The following is a 23,997-nucleotide window of genomic DNA, read 5'->3' on the forward strand; positions in this document are numbered from 1 at the left end:
AGTGTCATCTGCAAACTTGGAGATATTACACTCAATTCCTTCATCTAAATCATTGGTGTATATTGTAAATAGCTGGAGTCCCAACACTGAACCCTGCGGCACCCCACTAATCACTGCCTGCCATTCTGAAAAGGACCCGTTTATCCCGACTCTCTGCTTCCTAGCTGCCAACCAGTTCTCTATCCACATCAGTACATTACCCCCAATACCATATGCTTTAATTTTGCACACTAATCTCATGTGGGACCTTGTCAGAAGTCTTTTGAATGTCCAAATATACCACATCCACTGATTCTCCCTTGTCCACTCTGCTAGTTACATCCTCAAAAAATACTAGGTGATTTATCAAGCATGATTTCCCTTTCATAAATCCATGCTGACTTGGACCGATCCTGTCCCTGCTCTCCAAATGCGCTGCTATTTCATCTTTAATAATTGATTCCAACATTTTCCCCACTACCGATGTCAGGCTAACCAGTCTATAATTCCCCGTTTTCTTTCTCCCTCCTTTTTTAAAAAGTGGTGTTACATTAGCTTCCCTTCAGTCCATAGAAACTGATCCAGAGTTGATGGACTGTTGGACAATGATCACAAATGCATCCACTATTTCTAGGGCCACTTCCTTAAGTACTCTGGGATGCAGACTATTAGGTCCTGGGAATTTAGCGGCCTTCATTCCCATCAATTTCCCTAACACAATTTCCTGACTAATAAGGATTTCCTTCAGTTCCTCCTCGCTAGACCCTCGGTTCCCAAGTATTTCCGGAAGGTTATTTGTGTCTTCCTTCGTGAAGACAGAACCAAAGTATTTGTTCAATTGGTCTGCCATTTCTTTGTTCCTCATTATAAATTCACCTGATTCTGACTGCAAGGGACCTACGCTTGTCTTCACTAATCTTTTTCTCTCCACATATCTGTGGAAGCTTTTGCAGTCAGTTTTTATGTTCTCTGCAAGCTTCCTCTCATACTCTGTTTCCCCCCTCCTAATTAAACCCTTTGTCCTCCTCTGCTGAATTCTAAATTTCTCCCAGTCCTCAGGTTTGCTGCTTTTTCTGGCCAATTTATATATGCCTCTTCCTTAGATTTAACACTATCCCTAATTTCCCTTGTTGGCCACGGTTGAGCCACCTTCCCCATTTTATTTTTACTTCAGACATGTGATCTTTAAATGTCTGCCATTGCCTATCCACCGTTAACCCTTTAAGTATCATTCGCCAGTCAATTCTAGCCAATTCACGTCTCATACCATCGAAGTTACCTTTCCTTAAGTTCAGGACCCTAGTCTCTGAATTAACTGTGTCACTCTCCATCTTAATGAAGAATTCTACCATATTATGGTCACTCTTCCTCAAGGGGCCTCGCACAACAAGATTGCTTATTAGTCTTTTCTCATTACACATCACATCACATCGTCTAGATGGCCAGCCCTCTAGTTGGTTCCTCGACATATTGGTCTGGAAAACCATCCCTAGTCCTCCCCCACTGTATTGCTACCAGTTTGGTGAGCCCAATCTATATGTAGATTAAAGTTGCCCATGATAACTGCTGTACCTTTATTGCACGCATCCCTAATTTCTTCCTTGATGCTGTCCCCAACCTCACTATTACTGTTTGATGGTCTGTACACAAGCCCCACAAGCGTTTTCTGCCCTTTGGTATTCCGCAGCTCTTCCCATACAGATTTCACATCATCCGAGTTAATGTCGTTCCTTACTATTGTGTTAATTTTCTCTTTAACCAGCATCGCTACCCCACCTCCTTTTTCTTTTCTGTCTATCCTTCCTGAATGTTGAATACCCCTGGATGTTGAGTTCCTTTTGTTCCTCTACACTTCTAAGCGGCCTACCATTTAATGTGCATACCCTTTCCTTATTACCCCACCCAAAGTGCATTACCTCTCTCTTCTCCGAATTAAATTCCATTTGCCACTGCTCTGTCCACCTGACCAGTAGATTGATATCCTCTTGCAGTCCATGACTTTCCTCTTCATTATCAACTACACAGCCAATTTTAGTGTCATCTTCAAACTTCTTTAATCATACTCCCTATATTCAAATCTAAATCATTGATATATATCACAAAAAGCAAGGGACCCAGTACTGACCCCTGCCGAACCCCACTAGAAACATCCTTCCAGTCATAAAAACATCCATCAACCCTTTGCTTCCTACCTCTAAGCCAATTTTGGATCCAACTTGCCACTTTGCCTTGGATCCCATGGACTTTAACCTTTGTGACCAGTCTACCATGTACCTAGCTTCTTCTTAACTGCATCTATGTGATTTGCTTCAACCACTCCAATTGTGAGTTCCACATTCTCACTACTCCGGGTAAACCAGTTTTTCCTGAATTTCTTGTTTGGTGACTGTCTTATATCTAGACTGCGTGAAAACACCAGTGGCAGGTCGGGGCCATAAAAGGAGCAGCATGAGTTGGTGCAGGAGGGTGACACCAGCGAAGAGTGACATCATCAAGGTCCAGATCGGTGATTGGAGTGTGGGCAGATGTAGCAAGAGCGACGAGGTCGGGGCGAAGGAGCGGCGAGAGATTGTCGAGGGACGTGATCGGACCCAGGAGAGGCATGAGTTCGGGGCCCAGGTGTAGCACGGGCCAGACCACAATGCGATATGTGTGCACGCTAGGTCTGTGCAGCAGAGCAGGTCTCCAGTCGTCTTGGATACCTCTTCCCACTGGACCAAGACCTAGCTCCGTCAAGCCCGTTTAATGGCTGGTGTGCAACGGCCACCACACGTTTTTAAAAAAAAAAATTCACGCACAGGCATCTTCCACCCTTCAGGATGTAGTTCGGGACCTGGAATATTAGGTCCTTCATTGAAACACCTGTGAACTCATCCTTTTTTGGCGTGGAAGCAAATCATCCTCGTTTCCAAGGACTGTCTATGATCATGTGGGACCTTATCAAAAGCTTTGCTGAAGTCCATATATACTACACCGTACGCACTACCCTCATCGAACCTCCTCAAAAAATTCAATCAGTTTAGCCAAACACTATCTTCCCGTAACAAATCCATGCTGACTGTCCCTAATTAATCCTTGCCTTTCCAAATGTAGATTTATCCTATCTTTCAGGATTTTTTCCAATAATTTTCCCACCACTAAGGTTAGACTGACTGGCTTGTAATTACTCGGCCTATACCTTTCTCCCTTCTTAAACAAGGGTACCACAGTTAGCAGTCCTCTGGCACCATGCCCAAATCCAAACAGCACTGGAAAATGATGGTCAATCCCTCTGCTATTTCCTCATTTACTTCGCTCAACAGCCTGGGATGCATTTCATCCGGGCCTGGGGACTTGCCTACTTTCAAAGCTGCTGAAACCCTTAATACCTCCTCTCTGTATATTTCATCCAGAATTTCACATTCCTCGATAGCTATCTGCATTGCACCTTTCCTTTGTGAAAACCGACGCAAAGTATTCATTAAGAGCCATACCAACATCTTCCGTCTCCGCACAAAGATTCATCATAGCCAGTCCCTCGAAACGAGAATGACTTGCTTCCACGCCAAAAACGGTTGATTTCACAGGTGTTTCAATGAAGGACCAAATATTCTGAATCCCGAACTACATCTTGACGGGTGGAAGATGACTGTGCGTGGATTTTAACGTGTGGTGACCGTTGCACACCAGCCACTACATGGGCGTGACCGAGCTAGGTCTTGGTCCAGTGGCAAGGATTAACAAAGACGACTGGAGACCAGCTCTGCTGCACGGACCTAGTGCACACACACATCGCAGTGTGGGCTGACCCATGCTGCCCCTGGGCCCCAATCACGTCCCTCTACGAAATCTTGCAGCTCCTTCACCCCAATCTCGCTGCTCCTGCTGTACCTGCTCGCATCGCAGTCAGTCGTCTCCCTATTGCAGCAGCACTCGCAGCTCCCTGCAGTGGCATGCCGCCGCACGCTGCTCCCTCTAATGGCCGCGGGCTGCTGATGGTCTTGCAGGCCAGGACCACGCCGATTTCCAGGCCGGGCTGCCGCACTCTGCTCCCTCTATACTTACTGATGCTTATACTTATTGACTTGCCAATTGGCTGGCAAAATACTGCCCCCGGGTTTTGCTGGGCTGCCAATGGGCAGTCTGGCAGCCCTTCTTGGGTGCCAGGCTGCTGGCCCGGCCGAAACCCTCCCTGGTGACCCAGTGGCCAAAGTTTAAAAAATGATAGAATCTCTCCCCTTTAGCGGAGCTATGATGTCACCACGACTCCACTACTGATTTGATACAAAGATTCATCATAGGCAGTCCCTCGGAATACTTGCTTCCACTCCTGAAGTGAGTTCTTTGGTGGCTGAACAGTCTAATACGAGAGCCACAGACTCTCACAGGTGGGACAAATGGTCGTTGAGGGAAGGGGTGGGGGGGACTGGTTTGCCGCACGCTCTTTCCGCTGCCTGTGCTCGATTTCTGCATGCTCTCGGCGTTGAGACTCTAGGTGCTCAATGTCCTCTCGGATGCACTTCCTCCACTTAGGGTGGTCTTTGGCCAGGGATTCCCAGATGTCAGTGGGGTGTCGCACTTTATCAGGGAGGCTTTGAGGGTGTCCTTGTAGCGTTTTCGCTGCCCACCTTTGGCTCATTTGCCGTGAAGGAGCTCAGAGTAGAGCACTTGCTTTGGGAGTCTCATGTCTGGCATGCAAACTGTGGCCTGCCCAGCGGAGCTGTTCAAGTGTGGTCAGTGCTTCAATGCTGGGGATATTAGCCTGGATGAGGGTGCTGATGTTGGTGTGCCTGTCCTCCCAGGGGATTTGTAGGATCTTGTGGAGACATCGTTGGTGATATTTCTCCAGCAACTTGAGGTGTCTGCTGTACATGGTCCATGTCTCTGAGCCACACAGGAGGGTAGGTATTACTACAGCCCTGTAGACCATGAGCTTGGTGGCAGTTTTGAGGGCCTGGATTTCAAAAACACTCTTCCTCAGGCGGCCGAAGGCTGCACTGGTGGCGGTGTTCGATCTCGTCGTCGATGCCTGCTCTTGTTGAGAGGAGGCTCCCGAGATATGGGAAGTGGTCCATGGTGTCCAGGGCCGCGCCGTGGATCTTGATGATTCGGGGCAGTGCTGTGCGGTGAGGACAGACTGGTGGAGGACCTTTGTCTTACGGATGTTTAGCGTAAGGCCCATGCTTTTGTACGCCTTAGTAAATACGTTGACTATGTCCTGGAGTTCAGCCTCTGTGTGCGCAGACGCAGGTGTCGTCCGCATACTGTTGCTCGACAACAGAGGTTGGGTTGGTCTTGGACCCGGCCTGGATACGGCGCAGGTTGAACAGGTTCCCACTGGTTCTGTAGTTTAGTTTAGTTTAGTTTAGTTCCACTCCGGCGGGGAGCTTGTTGATTGAGGTGGAGCATGGCGGCGAGAAAGATTGACAAGAGGGTTGGGGCGATGACGCAGCCCTGTTTGACCCCGGTCTGGACGTGGATTGGGTCTGTGATAGATCCGTTAGTAAGGATCATGGCCTGCATGTTGTCGTGGAGGATGGTGAACTTTTGGGGGCATCCGAAACTGAGGAGGACGCTCCATAGACCCTTGCGGTTGACCGTGTCAAAGGCCTTTGTAAGGTCGATGAAGGCCATGTATAAGGGTTGATGCTGTTCCCTGCATCTTTCCTGATTACGCTCATGGTCTCTAATAGGCCCTACACATTCTTTAGTTACCCTCTTGCTCTTAATATATTGATAGAACATCTTTGGGTTTTCCTTAATTTTACTAGCCACCTTGGCCTAAATTAGAAAAAACTCTGGTAAATTCCTGTCTGTCCTCTGCAGGCAATTAAGCAAGCTCCAGGAGACCAAAGTAATTAGTACCATTATCCTCAGTAACCAACTCCATCATCATCATAGGCAGTCCCTCGGAATTGAGGAAGACTTGCTTCCACTCTTAACATGAGTTCTTAGGTGGCTGGACAGTCCAATACGAGAACCACTGTCTCTGTCACAGGTGGGACAGATAGTCGTTGGGAGGGGTGGGTGAGACTCGTTTGCCGCACGCTCTTTCCGCTCCCTACGCTTGATTTCTGCATGCTCTTGGCGCGGAGACTCGAGGTGCTCCTCACAATTGTGATGTCTCCCAATTGCAGAAACTTGTGAAGCTCCATTTAGAATACTTGCAGCAAATTCATACATACTGCTAATTTACTCCATTGGTCGACAACTCTGCTGAAAGAACTTCCCAGCATTTAATCTAACTCTAATGCTTTGTAACTTGTACACAAGTCCCCTTAGTTCTAATCACTTATCTAACTCAAGAAACCTATCCATGTGAACAGGATCTATTCCTTTCATTATTTTAAAGATCTCGATCATATCCCCTCAAAGTCAATGCTTTTCCAAGATTAAAAAGTTCCAGCTCGCTAAGCCTGACCTAATAACTAATGGCACTTGACCGAGGTATCAATCGAGTACCTTGAGATCCCCCACAATTTGAGGACATTAGAACTGGATGATATTCTAAATATAACTGAACCAAGGCCTTGTACTTCCAAGTTTTATATTTAATTATCCTAGCTATGCATCTTCACACCCCATTTGCTTTCACATGGCCTCGTGATACTGATCATAGATTTTCAATGACTGACTCATTAGCTATAATTGCCAGGTCCTTCTTTGGGTCAGCTGACTTAAATGCCCAATCCTGCATGGTGTATGCATGCTTGGAATTGCCCCTACCCAGATGTAATATGCTGCATTTGTCTATATTTAAAATCTGTCTAGCAGACATGAGGTGTATTTTTCTAGTGTTCAAATCTTCCCGCAAGCAGCTTTTTTATGTTGGTGTGCATGTCTACATCTCTATATATCTACATAAACTTGCAGATTGTTTGATGCTGCCTTCCAGAAAGTTAGTAAAGGTGAAAAGCCACAGCCCTAACACTGCACTTTAAGGGACTGCACTCGTGATTGGCCCTGATACAGAGCTGCTATCATTAACAACTACGGTCTGTACAAATACAGCCAATTCTTTATCTCGCCTAAGATCTGCCAACCAATCCCACAAGTCGCAACCTGGCTTAGCAGCCAGCCTTTTATAAAGTACTTAAAGATTTTTTGAAAGTTTAGATACACTATCAATTGGGCTCCCCACATGCCAAGTCCATAACTTCCGAGGTATTCAGTTAAGTTGGTAAACAGGACCTCCTTTTCAGAGAATAGAATCCTAGAAGGTTACAACACAGAAGGAGGCTATTTGGCCCGTCGAGCCCTTGTCGACTCCAAGAGCTTCAAGTCCCACTTCCCCCCCCTGCCCTTCCCCCGTAGCCCTGCAAATGTTTTTCCTTCAGGTACTCTTAACAACCTCGTCTCTTTCAAGGTGTTCATATAATGCATCTCTACTAACCCTATCTAGCAGCTTGCCTATAGATGATGTCGAAACTAATTGGCCTATAATTTCCTGGTTTTGTCTTGCTACCTTTTTAGATATAGGCACCACATGGGCTTCGAGCAATTCCTGGGATTAATCCAATGCTTGGAATTGCCTCATCCAGAATCTGTTATGCTACATTTGTCCATATTAAAATATGTCTACCAGATACTAGGCTTATTCATTTATTGTGTCCAAATCTGCCTGCAACCTGCTTTACTCATGTAAATGTATATATCTACTCGCCCATATATCTATGTATAAACTTGCAGAACACAGCGTCAATTTCTTTAAGCACCCCAAGACCAGCAGCCCCCACCTTCTCTGAGCTGTAATTTTAGCAAAGACTATTGCTGCATCCACTTTCGCACATTCAACTTTAGCCTCAACTCTGTGCTGCAGTGTTGTTTGCTCAGTGTATGAAGTGATACAACGTAGCCATTTAAAACTTTACTGTATCTTGGGACTCTACCTAAATCTGTCTGGCAGAATCACTTACTAACTTTATACATGTATGAGGTGAGTTGATCATACTGCATTTTATTGCAGGTTTTGATATGTAGGGTCTGGCTCCATATGCTATTCCACCCCCCCCCCCCCCCCCCTCTTGGTTAGGAGCTGGAGGTGTTTGAGGTATCTTAGTGGTGTCTTGTTCACTCTGGAATTTGGCCACTCAGGATGAGGGTAGGTTGTTCCATCTGGTTAGGCCAGGGAATATGTTGCTGGATTTCAGGTTTTCTGTTACGTCCTTAGTCGTGACGGTGCAGAGGATGGTGATACACAGTATGCTGTTCATGAATGGAGGACAAGTTCTAGAGTGTAATCCAGAGGCTTCGACTATTAATCCAGAAAGACGCGAGGTTAAATCTGAATTTTGAGAATTTGAGTTCAATTGGAAATAAAAACAACCTGGTATCAATAAAAGTGACCATGAAGCTGTTGGATTGTTATTAAAAACCCAAATGGTTCACTGATGTACTTTTTTTAAGGAAGGAATCATAAGAACATAAGAAATAGGAGCAGCAGTAGGCCATAACGGCCCTTCGAGCCTGCTCCGCCATTTAATAAGATCATGGCTGATCTGATCATGGACTCAGCTCCACTTCCCCGCTTGCTCCCCATAACCCCTTATTTAAGAAGCTGTCTATTTCTGTCTTAAATGTATTCAAAGTCCCAGCTTCCACAGCTCTCTCAGGCAGCGAATTCCACAGCTCTCAGAAGAAATTTCTCATCATCTCTGTTTTAAATGGGTGGCCCCTTATTTTAAGATCATGTCCTCTAGTTCTAGTCTCCCCCATCAGTGGAAACATCCTCTCTGCATCCACCTTGTCAAGCCCCTTCATAATCTTACACATTTCGATAAGATCACCTCTCATTGTTCTGACCAATGAGTAGAGGCCCAACCTACTCAACCTTTCCTCATAAGTCAACCCCCTCATCCCTGGAATCAACCTAGTGAACCTTCTCTGAACTGCCTCCAAAGCAAGTATATCCTTTCATAAATATGGAAACCAAAACTACATGCAGTATTCCAGGTGTGGCCTCACCAATACCTTATATAGCTGCAGCAAGACTTCCCTGCTTTTATACTCCATCCCCTTTGCAATAAAGGCCAAGATACCATTGGTCTTCCTGATCACTTGCTGTACCTGCATACTATCCTTTTGTGTTTCATGCACAAGTACCCCCAGGTCCTGCTGTCCTGCAGCACTTTGTAATCTTTCTCCATTTAAATAATAACTTGCTCTTTGATTTTTTTCTGCCAAAGTGCATGACCTTACACTTTCCAACATTATACTCCATCTGCCAAATTTTTGCCCACTCACTTTGCAGATTTTTTGTGTCCTCCTCACACATTGCTTTTCCTCCCATCTTTGTATTGTCAGCAAACTTGGCTATGTTACACTCAGTCCCTTCTTCCAAGTTGTTTATATCGATTGTAGATAGTTGGAATCCCAGCACTGATCCCTGTGACACCCCACTTTTTACTGGTTGCCAACCAGAGAATGAACCATTTATCCCGACTTTCTGTTTTCAGTTAGTCAATCCTCATATCCATACTAATATATTATCCCCAACCCCATGAACTTTTATCTTGTGCAGTAACCTTTTATGTGACGACTTGTCAAATGCCTTCTGGAAGTCCAAATACACCACATTCACTGGTTCCCCTTTATCCATTACATCCTCATAAAAATCCAGCAAATTTGTCAATCATGACTTCCCCATCATAAATCCATGCTGACTCTGCCTGATCGAATTTTGCTTTTCCAAATGTCCTGCTACTGCTTCTTTAATAATGGACTCCAACATTTTCCCAATCACAGATGTTAGGCTAACTGGTCTATAGTTCCCTGCTTTTTGTCTGCCTCCTTTTTTAAATAGTGGCGTTACATTTGCAGTTTTCTAGTCTGCTGGGACCTCCGCAGAATCCAGGGAATTTAGGTAAATTACAACCAATGCATCCACAATCCCTGCCGTTACTTCTCAAGACCCTAGGATGCAAGCCATCAGGTCCAGGGGATTTATCTGCCTTTAGTCCCATTATCTTACTAAGTACCACCTCAATGATTGTGTTAAGTTCCTCCCTGCCTAAAGCCTATCTGCCATCCTTACTGAGTCTGACCACTGTGACTCCAGTGCCACACCAACATGAAGTGGCCTAGCAAATCACAAAGAGGGGATGGGTGGCAGGAGTTATTTTTGTACAGGGTGGTGTTGTGTTCATAAGCTAACTAAAGCGGTCCTGTGACCATGAAAAGGATAGGATTCCTGAACTGGGATGGTACCGTGTCCCAGCGGAAAGGGTAAATGGGGAGGTGGCAAAAGCTTTAAACTAGGAAGATGGGAGATTGGGGAGGGATCTGCAAGAAATGAAACCAGCCGAAGAAACAAAAAGGGAAAGGAGAGCATAGGAAAGAATCAAGTAAGGGAGAACATTGATGGCCAGGGAATAAATAAGAGTTTTAGAACAAGACTGTAAAAAGATGGTTAACAAAGTGAGAGGTACTACGATGGTCTCATGCTGCTCTGCTTTTTAGCTGTGCACTGTTTATTCATACACAATTGGTATCATAAAATTAAGTTGCCATTTTCTGGTATTATCCATTACTCAGGATACATGTGTTGGTGTTTTATGATGAATCGTTGCTTATAGGAAAGTCTTTATCCATTTAGTCATTATACTTCAAAACATTTTCGTAGGTGTTTTGTAACTTAAAAGCTTTCCTTTTCCAGCAAAATATCTTATCTTTAAAAGTGATGGTTGCAACTCCAGCCAAATTTAGTTTTTATGTATTCAGAGTTGATCGGCCATGGAAGGAGCTTTCTGCCTCCTATATGTCAGCTATTAAAATAGTGCAGAAAAACTTATCCACTATTGTATTTTATTGGTGTATGGATGGTACGGATTACATGTGTCCTCCAGATCTCTCTGAATTGTTGGCCAATGGCATACTGAGACCGTATAGCTCAGGATAAAAATAACGAATCGACTTCTGAGTAAAATTATACAGAATCTCGAAGAAATACAGTACTTAACATCTGTTGCAAAAGTTTGAGAGCTCAATGTTTTAGCTGTTCTCTTTTCAAAAAAAACTTTTCTGAACATGTGATGGAAAACTTCATGAAATAAATCTCATGGAACTCCTTTAAGCACAGTGAAGTAGGAAACAGAAGAAGTGGACACGAATATCTTTGTTTCACTTTGCTTTGATGTCCAAGCTACCATAAAGGAAGCTAGGAAAAATGGATTTTGATTAACTGGGAACAATGTGCAGTGGCTCACTGAGATAAAAGGATATTGATCAATGTAAATAGCTTTCTTTTTGAATAAAATGTTATTTTATAATGGATATCAACATCATAAAATGTTGAACAATTATTCCCCTGCACACCTATTATACTCTTGCTTCCCCTTTTCTAACTATCTCACTAAACCGATAAAGGAAATAAATGGTGAATGGAGGAAGAAAATGACAGGACCTGTGCTACACACCAGGATCCTTCCAGCACTCTTTCTCCCCCCCCCCCCCCCAGGAAAAAAGTTGGATCAGGGACAAGTCTACCACTTTTAGCTTAGCATACACAGGGTTACCTCGATGCTGAACATGAAAAACAGAAGGCTATGGACAGAGCTAAATGGTTGCCCAACCAATGGATATGAGAAAATCTTTGTAGTCCTTCCACATCCAGTTGAGAATGTTGATGGACAACCAGGCAACTAAAAGGAGGAAGCAGCTCCATAAACGTCCCCAGCTTCATCCTTGACTATGGTGGAGTCTAGCACATGCATGCACGAAGCAAAACTGAAAGGTTTCCAATTTTCTTAAGCCAAAAGAACCTACTAAGCCTCCTTCGAAGGACACTTCCATTAGATGCCAGTGTCCAGCCAATTCGGTGCATTTCACCTGTCAAGTGGCTGATGCACCTGACACAGCAAAGGCTATGGGCCCTGACAAAATATTGACTGGTGCTGAGAACCTGTCCACCAGAGCTAGTCACTCCAAGCCAATCTGTTCCAGTATAGTTGTGACCCTGATGTTTACCAGACAATGTGAAAGATTGCCCAGCTGTTTCCTATCCATAAGAAACACAATAAATTTAATTGCTCTATCAGCCTCCTAATCATCGGCAATGTGATGGAAGAGGTTACTGATAGTGCCATCAAGCAACACCTCATCATCAATAACCTGCTCATTGACACTCTTTGCCAGAAGCACACGGGTCTAGATCTCCAAGTCATGATACAGACACGGATACAAGAACTAAATGCCTCAGGAAAGGTGATATGCTGCCTTCAACATCAAGCCAACATTCGGCACCAAGGAGCCCTTTAGAAACTGAGGTTTATGGGATCAAAGGCAAAACTCCAGTGGCTGGAGTCACATCTGACAAAAAGGAAGATGGTGTGACTTTGGAAGATAGTCATCCCATCCCCAGGACATCTCTACAGGAGATTATCCAAGAAGCATTCTTGGTCCAACTATCTTCTGCTTCATCAAAGAACTTCCCTCTATCATAGGAAGGACTGGAGCTGTCTGCTGGAGATTGCACAATCCTTTTAAGTATCATGGCAAGACTGATGACCTATTTGTCACAATGTCAATGGAACTGTTCTGTGCTGTGGTGCTTTCATCTCTAATAACCCTAACAAACACATTTCAGAATCATAAATAGTGATGCCCTCTACCTTGGTTAAGGCACTCCTACAATTATGCATTGTCTGTCTGTTCTTGAGTTAAGACAGACAGACTCTTGTCACAGTAGCCCTAATATTCCATTGGTTAAACTGGAAACATGAACTATCTTTTTTTCTTTTACAGAGAGTTTTGACTAAGGATTATTCTGAAAACTGTAACCAGTCTTTTTTTCTGTATAGATGCTGACTGAACTGCTTTCTATTTTCAGCATTTCTAATTTTGTTTCAGATTTTCAAAATTTTCAGTTGTTTTCTTATTTAAACATCCCATTCCCTTGGCTGAATTGCAAACTTAAAAAGAGAAATTTTTGAGTTGAAACAAGATAACTCTAAGGATCTTTTCCAAAACCTCTCACTTGGGACTTGAATCTGGTTCTCAAATAATATCATTATTCTTTGAACTGTGTATTTGTGCGATCCTAAATTTCTTTCCCCTAAACATGTTTTGGTGCAAAAGATTAATGAGCTGAAGCTTCATTGTTGGTCACCATATCTTGCTTGTCATCTATGGTAAAATTTTAATGCAGGAAGCCAGAAGGAGATATTGGGGCTAAAATTCCCGGCGGAGGCTTCCTTCGGACGAACGGCCCCAACCTGAAATTTTTTTGCGAAAGTACTTGGTGGTCCCGGAGGCACCTTTGATTCCAGTCAGAGGCCTTAATTTTATGCGTAGCGTATGGGAAGAGGACTTCCCCGTACATCGAAAGAGCTGGAGTCACATTGGTCTGGACCACTAATCACTGCAGTATTCTCATTGATTGATTATTGGGAACTCCGTTTTTACAAGTTCTCATTACTATCAATGAGAATAAACCCCGAAGACAAGAAACACAACATAATAAATAAAACACCTCACATATTTAAAATTAATTAAAGTTAATTAAATGTTTTGGAGAAAAAGAATATTTTTTGAATTTTATTTTTGTTTTAATAGTTTAAAATAAACTTGCCTTAATGGAAGGGTTTTTAACAATGTGTTTTTTAAATTTAATTTTTATGTTTTAAAACTCTTATGCTGGTAAAAGTAGGCTTTCGCTTGCTTTCACCAGGAGTAAGAGTTTGAAGGACATTCGCTGGGCATGAGTTGGATGGTCTGTCCTGTGCTGCCAGTGGTGTAGTTTATGCACACCATGATCCTCACCAGCCAGCCAAGTGTTCTCCTGGAGAAGCAAAAAAAAAGAAAGAAACCGTAGGCTAATTTAGTGGGAAAGAAACCCTGAACTTGCACTCCAACCCCAGAAGGTGATCAACCAAGTTCCAGGAGACCTCAGTGACTAAGAGACATTCCCCACCCACTTGTTACATGCAGTGCTGTCGGCCTCGGTTTGCAGCAAATGCACATTCACTGCTTGAGCAGGCAACTTGATCCATAGGTTGACAGCTTGCTACAAAAAGTACCACCTCTTGATACCTTAACCAACTTATTTGCTTATATAACTTATACTCTCTGTTCTGGTACTCTCGAACCTATCTTACTCAAATAGCCAATCCACATATACTGAATCCTTTCATTATTATGAAGACCTAAGTCATCTCTTTTTAAAGTCTCTGCTTTTCTAGACTTAAGATTCCAGCTCAGCCAATCTTGGTAACTATGGGACTTTAAACTAGGCTCATTTCTGCTTGCTTTTAGCGGTTGCGTTGTCCGAGGAAAAAGAAAACAAAGTCCAAATCACCTTAAGCTTACTGTGCAGTGGTGTAAGACTAGGGCTAGAAATTTGGTGATTTTGCTGGTGCTATTTCACCTTTTTTAGCGAAAACCCGGTTGGCGGAAAATTCGGTGACGTTTTGTGACGGTGGTTTTCAAATACCGCTGGAGAGAACTGCTGTGCAAGACCCGAAATAGCGTTTTCGCCAAAAATTTGGCTCTGTGCGCACTTGTATTTTACACGAAAAATACCGACGTACAAAGCTGTGTTGCAGCCCATGGAGCAGTGGCATGTATGAAGACCTGCAAAAAAGGTAAGAAAGTTTTTATTAATTCTTTTGCAGCGATTCGATAGATAAGTGTCGTGTAAATGTTTTGTGAATTTTTCTTTTCCAATTTATTTTTAGGTGTTTTTCCACCCTCCCAAGGCCCAACTCGCAACGGTATCAGCCTTGGACTAAAGTTGACGAGGATCGGGTTGGCGCCGTGAATCCTCGTGCAACGCTGATTTTTACCGATTAAAGCTTGAATTTCTGGCCTGATAGCGAAGCGATAGCAGTAATTTTGGCGTAAAAAATACCATTATCGCTGAGAACCGAATTTCTAGCTCAAAGTGTTAACATGCAACACTTAATTTTGTGAGGACAAGTGCATGCAATAAGTAATTACATTCCAATGTGAAATGAATGCATAGTAAGGATGCAAGTGAAGGAACATTTACAGGTGACGTATGGGGCTATGAAGGACGATGTGCAACCTCCAGGACATTGATGGTAAGCAATTGAAGCACTTTAACACCATGTGAGGGGAGGTTATTGTAAGCGGCAAACACTATTATTGGAGTATGTTGTTGGAACTTGTGGCTAACTTCTTAATTTGCCTAACTTGGTAAAGTCTAAATGAAACTTGCACTGAGGGTCAATGTGTGGAGTCATGTAGTTTAAAATAACTGTCCTGATCACCTTGTACCACTGAGCTGACCTCATTGGTGTCTTTCTGTTCCAGTGATGGCCTACCTCCTGTTCAGGATCATTTCCACATCTGCATTAGGAAAACTGGGGCTTTGTGTCCTGTAGCAGATTTATTTTCAAATCTCGGTATTTAGGTGATACTAGCATTTATTGATGATTGTCCTAAGGTGGTGGTGGTGATGGTAATGGTTTGATGCATGAGTGGCTTGCTAGACCACTTCAGAGGACAGTTAAGAGTCAACCATGTTGGTGTGGGCCTGGAGCCCCACCAGGTAAGGACGGCAAGTTTTCTTCCCTAAAGGACATTACTGAACCAGATGACTTTTTATGAAAATCCGATAGCTTGATTAGATAATTGGCTGATAGTTCTGAAATCTTGGCCATGTTTACAAATAATACCAGAAAGGCACGTTTAAAATTACAATAATCCCGTAATCCATCGGCCTTGCTTTGTGTTGATGCAGCTTTTAGAAGTAAGTAGCAAAGACCATCAGATGTGGCAAGAGTTTTGGTTACTTGTCTTTTCCTGCACTATATGCAGATATCCTTTATTTCTTCTCCTATGGGTGTTAGAAGCTTTCAGACTGCTTCCAGAATGATTTATGATAAATGTGTTTGGATTTCTTGGTCAGTTTTTGACCTTTGCAAAGAGCTGCCATGTGGGTCACTTCCTTGTGAACTTTGAAAAATTGATAAATACTGGTTTAAAAATGTTAATAACCAAGACCCAGCTGTATAATGTTTTTTGAGAAATGGGACAAGTTTTTGTTTGAGAATTTAGGATGGTTTGAAGAAGTGTTAAAAAACATAATTACTAATGTACTATGGTCAAGATTGGTGGAATGCTGAAGATCACCCTTGTCTCTTTCTGAGCATTGTTCCTTCCAGGCTTTATTTAAGTTGATTAATTGGTCAAAAACATTAAAACCACGGATGCTATTCTCTGCTGTCAGGTCTTACTATATAAGTTGACTTGTCCTGGTGTAGGTGACAAGGTGGGATTCTATGCTTGAGCATTGGTGCATGAGTGGGCAGAGCTCATCACTAAAATCTGCCACTAGTGTTAGCTGTACCAAATATCCAGTTCATTGTCCACACGTTGGGAGAGATCATTTTGATCTAAGTAATATAATTGCAATTTTTGATATTGGAAGGTCTAAAGACTTGTATCTAGATAGTTAATTAGGTGATTCCACCATTGTAATGTGGGAAGGGAATTCAAAGGGGAAAATCTTAATAGTAGACACTGAATTAATGGTAGCTGTCAGAGCTTGAGGGAAGATTTTTCGAACTAATTTTTAGTTTGGGACAAGATACAACAACAACGTATTTATTTGTTTACTTAGATACTTGGCTAAATGATCTCTTGAACCATCTTAACTTTAGCACTGTAATTTGAGACCAACTAACAACAATATGAATCAGAATGAGGATGGCACAAACTGATCCCTTTCGTAGGGGTTATGCAGGCCTTTTCAGGCATTGATTTTTTTTGACCGCTTTCTAATTTTTTTGGGGGTGTGAAGGGGGAAATTAAGCTGAAGATTGTACCTTGCAACAAGTTCCAATACTTGATCTCTGCTGGTGCTAACACTAGTATTGGAGTATCGCTGAATTTGTACTAAGTTTGCACTATTGTAATTTTTTTGTATTTTTTTCACCTAATTAAATATTAAGTGGAAGAGGAAAGTGGCTTTTGGATTGCACATGATCATAGATTTGAGGCAACTGAATAAATGCTCCAGAGATAAAAGTTCCAAGAATGTGTGACTTTGGTTTGTGAAGAGGAAGGGAAAAGAGCAAGAACAGAATGAGGCTCGGGTGTAGAAAACTTCCAGAAAAATCAGTGGGAAATTTTGGTCTAATAATGGATTTTGAGTCTTCGAAAGTAATTTATTCCATTAACTTAACATCTGTCAAGAATTTTTATCAAGTACTGCCAAACTTTGATTTCAAGATGGAAATTTGATTGGATGCAATTTAAAAGCTTTTAGGGAACTAGCCTGTAGCCTTTTTTTAAGATTTCTGGAGTAAATTTTCCACTCCCAGGAGGGAGCCATGCTCACTGGGAGCATGAGTCAGAGAATTGGGATGTAGTTATAGCTCTGTCATCAATTCGCATTCCATTGTTGCTTCCCCACTAAGGGTATGGTATCTCAGAATTTACCCTTCAAAGCTTTCTAGCTCAGTTGAGAATTAGATTTTTGGGTTTTGGAGATGAAGGTTGCCATTATCTTTTACTTTTGCTTACCAGCCAATTCATTGGATACAGTCAGTGCTATTTTCTGGCTCAGGTGTAAAATCAACCTTTTTTTTTCTTCTTCAGTACTTCATTAGGAACAGTCATCTTTTTAACGGAAGTTAGTGAAGCAATTAATCTGTTGAGGTTCCATCTTCAATAATACATTCTTTACATGCTGCTACAAGTCCACATGCAATGGGGGAAAAAAATTCTGTCTTGGAGTTTACACAAATTCCTTTACATTGCTGTAGAACCAGAAGATGGCCTGTGCTTGAAGGGGGATAAATTCAAAACTGCAGAAACAATATTTCACTGAGCAAACTGGTCAATCTATGGAATAGGCTCCCAAGGGCAACTGGAATCAGTTTGTATTGATTCATTAAAATTCAAATTAGGTGCATTTCCTTCAGAAAATAACATTTTGGAATAAAGTAAATTGAGGCATGACGTGGTAAGTGTGGCATGATTGGGAGGAACAGATGACTTTGAACCTATGCTTCCCAAAGAACTCCAACACAGGTTTTCCTAGTGACATTGCTGGGTCTGTTGTAGACTAATTGATGAAGATTGATTGCTATGATTAGTCAGCAACTCCATTATCATTATGATGCGACTACCAGGTTGGTAGAAGACGAACTAGATGGATCTTGGTCTCCTTTTTTAATCTAGCAATTCCTATGTTTCTGTGCCTGAAGATGATTTGGTTTTGGTGCTTACAGTTTTATAAAAAATGCTCCTGTATGCTATGTTACAATTAAATGTTCCTGAATGTATTTTGTGATTTTCATTTTGTATTGTAGCACTTTTAATTTGTGCTGGGATTCTGAGTAAGCAGTCCTCAAGAGGAGACTCAGTACATCTGAGTGCCTCTCTTTCCTTTTATATACAAGTGTGCCATGGGCCCATTTTGGAAGACCAGTGGAAAAGAAGTAAGTGTTTTCTCATGACAACAAAAAGTTGGGTTGTGACTGCCGTAGGAGGTGTGCAATTTGCTTTGTGTATATAGGTTGAACCTCCCTTATCCAGAACCCTCGGGACCTGGCCTGTTCTGGATAAGGGATTTTTCTGGACGAACGGTGGTCATGTTAAATTGGATGGTACAGGTACTGAGCAAGGGGATATCGGGGCCTGGCTGGCTTGAGGTTGGAAATGTGGCCGAGAGATCATGGGGAGGGGTGGATTGCGAGGTCAGGCCAGCGATTGCGGGAGTCGGCAGCAAGGAAGGATTTCGAATTGTTTTTGTTGGAGTTCTGCGCATGCGCCACCAGGTGGCCGGGAATGGTTCTGGATAAGGGAGTTCTGGATAAGGGGGAGGTTCAACCTGTATTAAAATATGTTGTCAGTGGGAGTATCTTGTGCCTGTCTTGACACGTCATCAGTGTTGGATCATTGATGGCTGTGTATCTTTATGTGGAACCCCAAGTTGTTCAGATTTTTGCCTGTTGTGCAAAGACAATAAAACAAGGAGTTTTTATTTTTTGTTGTTTGCTGTGTAAATGCATTCGGTATCTTACTGAGAAGGAATTAATTCCCACTTTTAAGGGGGACCTAAATAACTTTTATAAATAGTGATTTGCTTAGTGTTGTAAATAAATTGTGTTTAGTGACTTCCCAATAAAAACATCGTTTGTGAGCATGGTATGGAACTACAAAATTAATTAAGGACTGTTATAAACTAGGACCATTCTTTTGTACTCAGTCAAGAAATTGTATTTAAGTTAAACAGGTGACGCATGTAGATTTCAAAACACCTCATTTGTGATGTAGATACGACAATTTAAAAAAAAATTGGGTTTACTAAACTTTCATGTTACTAAAGTTTCATGTGCAGATGAGGGAATGGCTTACAAATTACCATTGTCAGAAGCCTAAGTGTAAGTTAGCAGCCTGTCTGAAAGAGATTTTTTTTTAAGTAGGAGATAGAAATTTACCAACACAAAGTGTTCTGAAAACAGCATCTGAGATAATGCTGGAATATATAGGAAAGTGCTCCATTGCATTGCTTCGCCAATTATATGAATGTGACTGGTCTGCACCATAACCTATGGTATAATATTCTTGTAGTTCTCCATGCATATTAATAATTAAAATTAACCAAATTTAATTTGTTTTTATAGGGAAGTAGAGACAACATGAGCATTGTACTGGTCTGCTTCCCAAATGCTCCCAAGATTTCAGAAGACGCGGTGAAAAAAGATGCTGAACTGGATAAGTGCCTGGAGTCGCGTGTTGAAGGTAGGACCGATTTGGTTTACTTATTGAATGCAGTAGTTGTGAGATTTTTACTAAAACTTAATGAATTAATCACCAAATGCTTATTTCAATAGGCTCTGCAGAAGTAACTTTTGAAGAATTATTTTTTTAACACTTTGGTTCTCCAAAGCCTGAAAGATCTCAAACTATAGAAAGAGTTCAACTGATCATCCTTTCTACTGTATATGTTACGGTAGGATGTGTAATTGAAGAAAAATAATCCTAGAAAATGTTGTTTCAATGAAAGTTTTTGAAATATACGAAGATGGTCACTGGTGGTTTATTTTCTCTTTTACCTGTCAGAACTTGGGTCATGCTTCCATTCATTTTCAAGATGAAATGGTTCTTCAGCCATGGAGCTACTTTTGGGGGGGTTTATTTTTTTCTCCGCACCAAGCACTTTATTTTATATTGCCAGATTTTCCACCAAGTCTTGTGAGCAGCATGCCCTTGTTTAAAATATATTCCCAATAGAGAGAATCCAGTTTAAGACATTTGTAGTTCTTATGTCCTGAAAATGAGTGTGTAGTGTTTGTGTTTAGCACAAAACTGTTTTCTAAACTGGAGAAGATCTTTGGGCTGGATTTTTGGCTTTTGAGATTTCGGGATGGTAATGACGGCGAGGCGAACCGTCTGGAAAAAGTTTGCGCCCTCGTCTGCAAAATTTGGCAAAAAATTCGGTTCCATGATCTCTGGTGCAAAATCAGGCATTACACAAGGAAATTTTTGCGCCCCAGCTGAAAATCGTGGCGTTAAGGTTTTGTTGATTTAAGGGACTTCATTGTTCTTCAGTGCCCTAGCTGTAATTTACCAACATTCCCTGGATTCTGGGAAATTCCCAGCAGATTGGAAAACTGCAAATGTAATACCCCAATTACAAAAGGAGGCAGACAAAAAGCAGGAAACTATAGACCAGTTTGCCTAACATCTGTGGTTGGGAAAATGTTGGAGTCCATTATTAAAGAAGCAGTGGCAGGACATTTGGAAAAACATAATTTGGTCAGGCAGAGTCAGCATGGATTTATGAAGGGGAAGTCGTGTTTGACAAATTTGCTGGAATTCTTTGAGGATGTAACAAACAGGGTGGATAAAGGGGAACCAGTGGATGTGGTGTATTTAGACATCCAGAAGGTATTTGACAAGGTGCCACATGAAAGGTTACTGCACAAGATAAAAGTTCATGGGGTTGGGGGTAATATATTAGTTATCCAATCCTCTATCCATGCTAACAGAAAACAGAGAGTCGGAATAAATGGTTCATTCTCGAGTTGGTAATCAGTAACTAGTGGGGTGCTGCAGGGATTAGTGCTGGGACCCCAACTATTTACAATCTATATTAACGATTTGGAAGAAGGTACCAAGTGTAACGTAGCCAAGTTTGCTGACAATACAAAGATGGGAGGAAAAGCAATGTGTGAGGAGGACACAAGAAATCTGCAAAAGGACATGGGCTAATTGAATGGGCAAAAATTTGGCAGATGGAGTGTAATGTTGGAAAGTGTGAGGTCATGCACTTTGGCAGAAAAAAATCAAAGAGCAAGTTATTATTTGAATGGAGAAAAATTGCAAAGTGCTGCAGTACAGTGGGACCTGGGGTTACTTGTGCATGAAACACAAAAGGTTAGTATGCAGGTACAGCAAGTGATCAGGAAGGCCAATGGAATCTTGGCCTTTATTGCAAAGGGAAGGGAGTATAAAAGCAGGGAAGTCTTGCCACAATTATACAGGGTATTGGTGAGGCCACACCTGGAATACTGTGTACAGTTTTGGTTTCCATATTTATGAAAGGATATACTTGCTTTGGAGGCAGTTCAGAGAAGATTCACGAGGTTGATTCTGGAGATGAGGGGGTTGACTTATGAGGAAAGGTTGAGAAGGTTGGGCCTCTACCCATTGGAATTCAGAAGAATGAGAGGTGATCTTATCGAAACGTATAAAATTGAGGGGTCTTGACCAGGTGGATGTAGAGAGGATGTTTCCACTGATAGGGGAGACTAGAACTAGGGGGCATAATCTTAGAATAAGGGGCTGCCCATTTAAAACTGAGATGAGGAGAAATTTCTTCTGAGGGTTGTAAATCTGTGGAATTCACTGCCTCAGAGAGAGCTGTGGAAGCCGGGTCATTGAATAAATTTAAGACAGAGATAGACAGCTTCTTAACCGATAAGGGATTAAGGGGAGCGGGCAGGGAGGTGGACCTGAGTCCATGATCAGATCAGCCATGATCGTATTAAATGTTGGAGCAGGCTTGAGGGGCCTTTTGGCCTACTCCTGCTCCTATTTCTTATACCCTGCAACATAATGTGTGTTGTATGGTTTTCTTTTGGTGGAGGTTTACTGGAACCGAAAGGGATTTCACTCCCTGAATGTGCAGCTCGTTGTCGACCACAAGCAAATAATCATGGCAGTAAATGCAACAGGTAGCATTCATGATGCGCACATCTTGCGTGAGAGCACTGTCTCTGACCTGTTTAAGAGTCAGCCACAAGGTCACTACTGGATGCTGGGGGATAAAGGAAATGGCCTTGCCAGCTGGCTCATGACCCCCCCTGCGAAAGATTCACAGAAGCTGAGAAGCATTACAGCAAAAGCCATATAGCCACACGCAATATGGTCAAAAAGACAATTGGAGTGCGGAAGCAGCGCTTCAGATGCCTGGACCACTCTGGAGGCAACCTATAATACCACCCTGAGCAGGTCGCTGAATTCATTGTGGTGTGCTGCATGTTGCATAACTTAGCTATCAGGAGGAGACAAGAATTGCCAGATGGGACTACTAGTCTACCTCAGGAGAGAGTGTAGGAGCAGGACAAAGACCTCGGGGAGGACAATCAGCCTGGCGATGAACGCATGCCCCCACCCCTCCCTACATCGCAGGGAAAGCCCCGTGGTAGTTACGCAGCTGCAAGACTGTTGCTTCAGCAGCTCCAAAATTAACGCTTTGCGTGAAGTTACGTTAGTGACCGTTATAGTTGTGTTGCATTACGTTTCATCCTTGTCTCACCTGGCCATTGTTTGCAACCCTTGTATTGATGCTTAACCTGTTATTAGAAGACACTGCACAACAATTGTAAGTTAAATAAAAAATCTTTAATAATTTAACACTTACCATTTTTTTTTTAAACAAACTATAATAATGAAAAAAGAAACATACATTAAAAAATTAATTGAATAGAAACACCCATCCCCCCCCCACCAGTCTACAATTTATTAATAACAGTAATTCCAACAACCATCCTCCCTTCCCCAACAGTCAACAATTTAATAACAATAATAAGAACCCTCTTTCCCCCCCCCCCCCCCCCCCACCCAAACATTTGAAATATCCTACCTGTGGCCACGCTTCCCTCTGCCTCTACTCCCTTCCACTTTCCAATAATGCTCCCCATTCTTCCCGCATGAACACCAAGCCGTCCTGCAGCAGGGCACCTTGAACGATGCTGTTGTGGGGGAGTGGTGACGGTGGCAGAGTCAAATCTTGGGATCCTGGAGAAGATGCTTCTGAAGAAATATCTTCCGAGTCAGAAGCAACTGCTTCCTCCAGACTCATCTGTTGGCATAGGTGGTACGGCACCTTGAGGTGCAGTGCCGTATCCTGAACCCATCGCCTGCCGCATGGCATAGACGGAATTGGCCGTTCTTTGCATTGCCCCAATCATCTACACCATGTCCTCCGAAATACGCGCAGAGTGCGGCAGTGTTGCCGGTCAACCCACCTATTGCTGGAGGAGATCTCGACCAATGTCGATGCTTGCCCTCGACAGTGAGACCATGTCCAGGTTGACATCTGCCTGTTGCACATTCCTACCTCGCAGAACCAACCTCCGCGGGGTCGGCGTAGGCGTTGGACCACTCTGGGTGCCCTGCTGCAAGCCGCTTGGCCCCGCTACTTTGTCAGTTGATGAGGACGTGGCCGCAGGTACATCAGACGCTTGAGTGGCTGCCTCAACCTACGCTGAGCAGCTTGGTTGAGGCTCATCATCCTCCTCCTCTGTGGTCTCGTCACTTATAATTACGAGGACCTGTACTAAAAGAGGTGACGTGATGCTCCAGGGGATTCCATGTTCCTGCGATGCGCCTGGGGAACTAGAAAACATAATTGAGGTGAGTAGAAGAGAAGGGGAGGCCAAGGTGACATGAGAATGCTTACGCTGCACAGGCATATGTACGAGGAGCAACGCTACTGCAATAAATATTACTGGCAGACGTTACATATAATGAACATGAGAGTACAGAAGCTGTATGGCATTACAATAAGATTTCATGATCCCAACATTAATTACATAACATTACATAATTCATATATTA

General features: G+C 42.7%; 1 protein-coding gene and 1 long non-coding RNA gene across 4 annotated transcripts in view; one reads left to right on the forward strand and one right to left on the reverse strand.

Moving 5' to 3' along the window:
- ppm1ba (protein phosphatase, Mg2+/Mn2+ dependent, 1Ba) overlaps positions 1 to 23,997 on the forward strand; it is a 136,315-nt gene that overhangs the window by 76,494 nt on the left and 35,824 nt on the right. For all 3 annotated transcript variants that reach the window (XM_070889344.1, XM_070889346.1, XM_070889345.1), the window contains exon 3: positions 19,554 to 19,671. In XM_070889344.1, coding sequence (XP_070745445.1) covers positions 19,554 to 19,671 — 118 coding nt within the window. The remainder of the gene's footprint in view (positions 1 to 19,553; positions 19,672 to 23,997) is intronic.
- The window catches only part of LOC139273047 (uncharacterized), a 58,970-nt gene continuing 57,998 nt past the window's right edge, over positions 23,026 to 23,997 (reverse strand). Inside the window, exon 4 of the long non-coding RNA XR_011595002.1 lies at positions 23,026 to 23,775. This is a non-coding gene — a long non-coding RNA (uncharacterized lncRNA). The remainder of the gene's footprint in view (positions 23,776 to 23,997) is intronic.

This window comes from Pristiophorus japonicus, chromosome 9 (assembly GCF_044704955.1).
Source record: "Pristiophorus japonicus isolate sPriJap1 chromosome 9, sPriJap1.hap1, whole genome shotgun sequence".
Classification (NCBI taxonomy): domain Eukaryota; kingdom Metazoa; phylum Chordata; class Chondrichthyes; family Pristiophoridae; genus Pristiophorus; species Pristiophorus japonicus.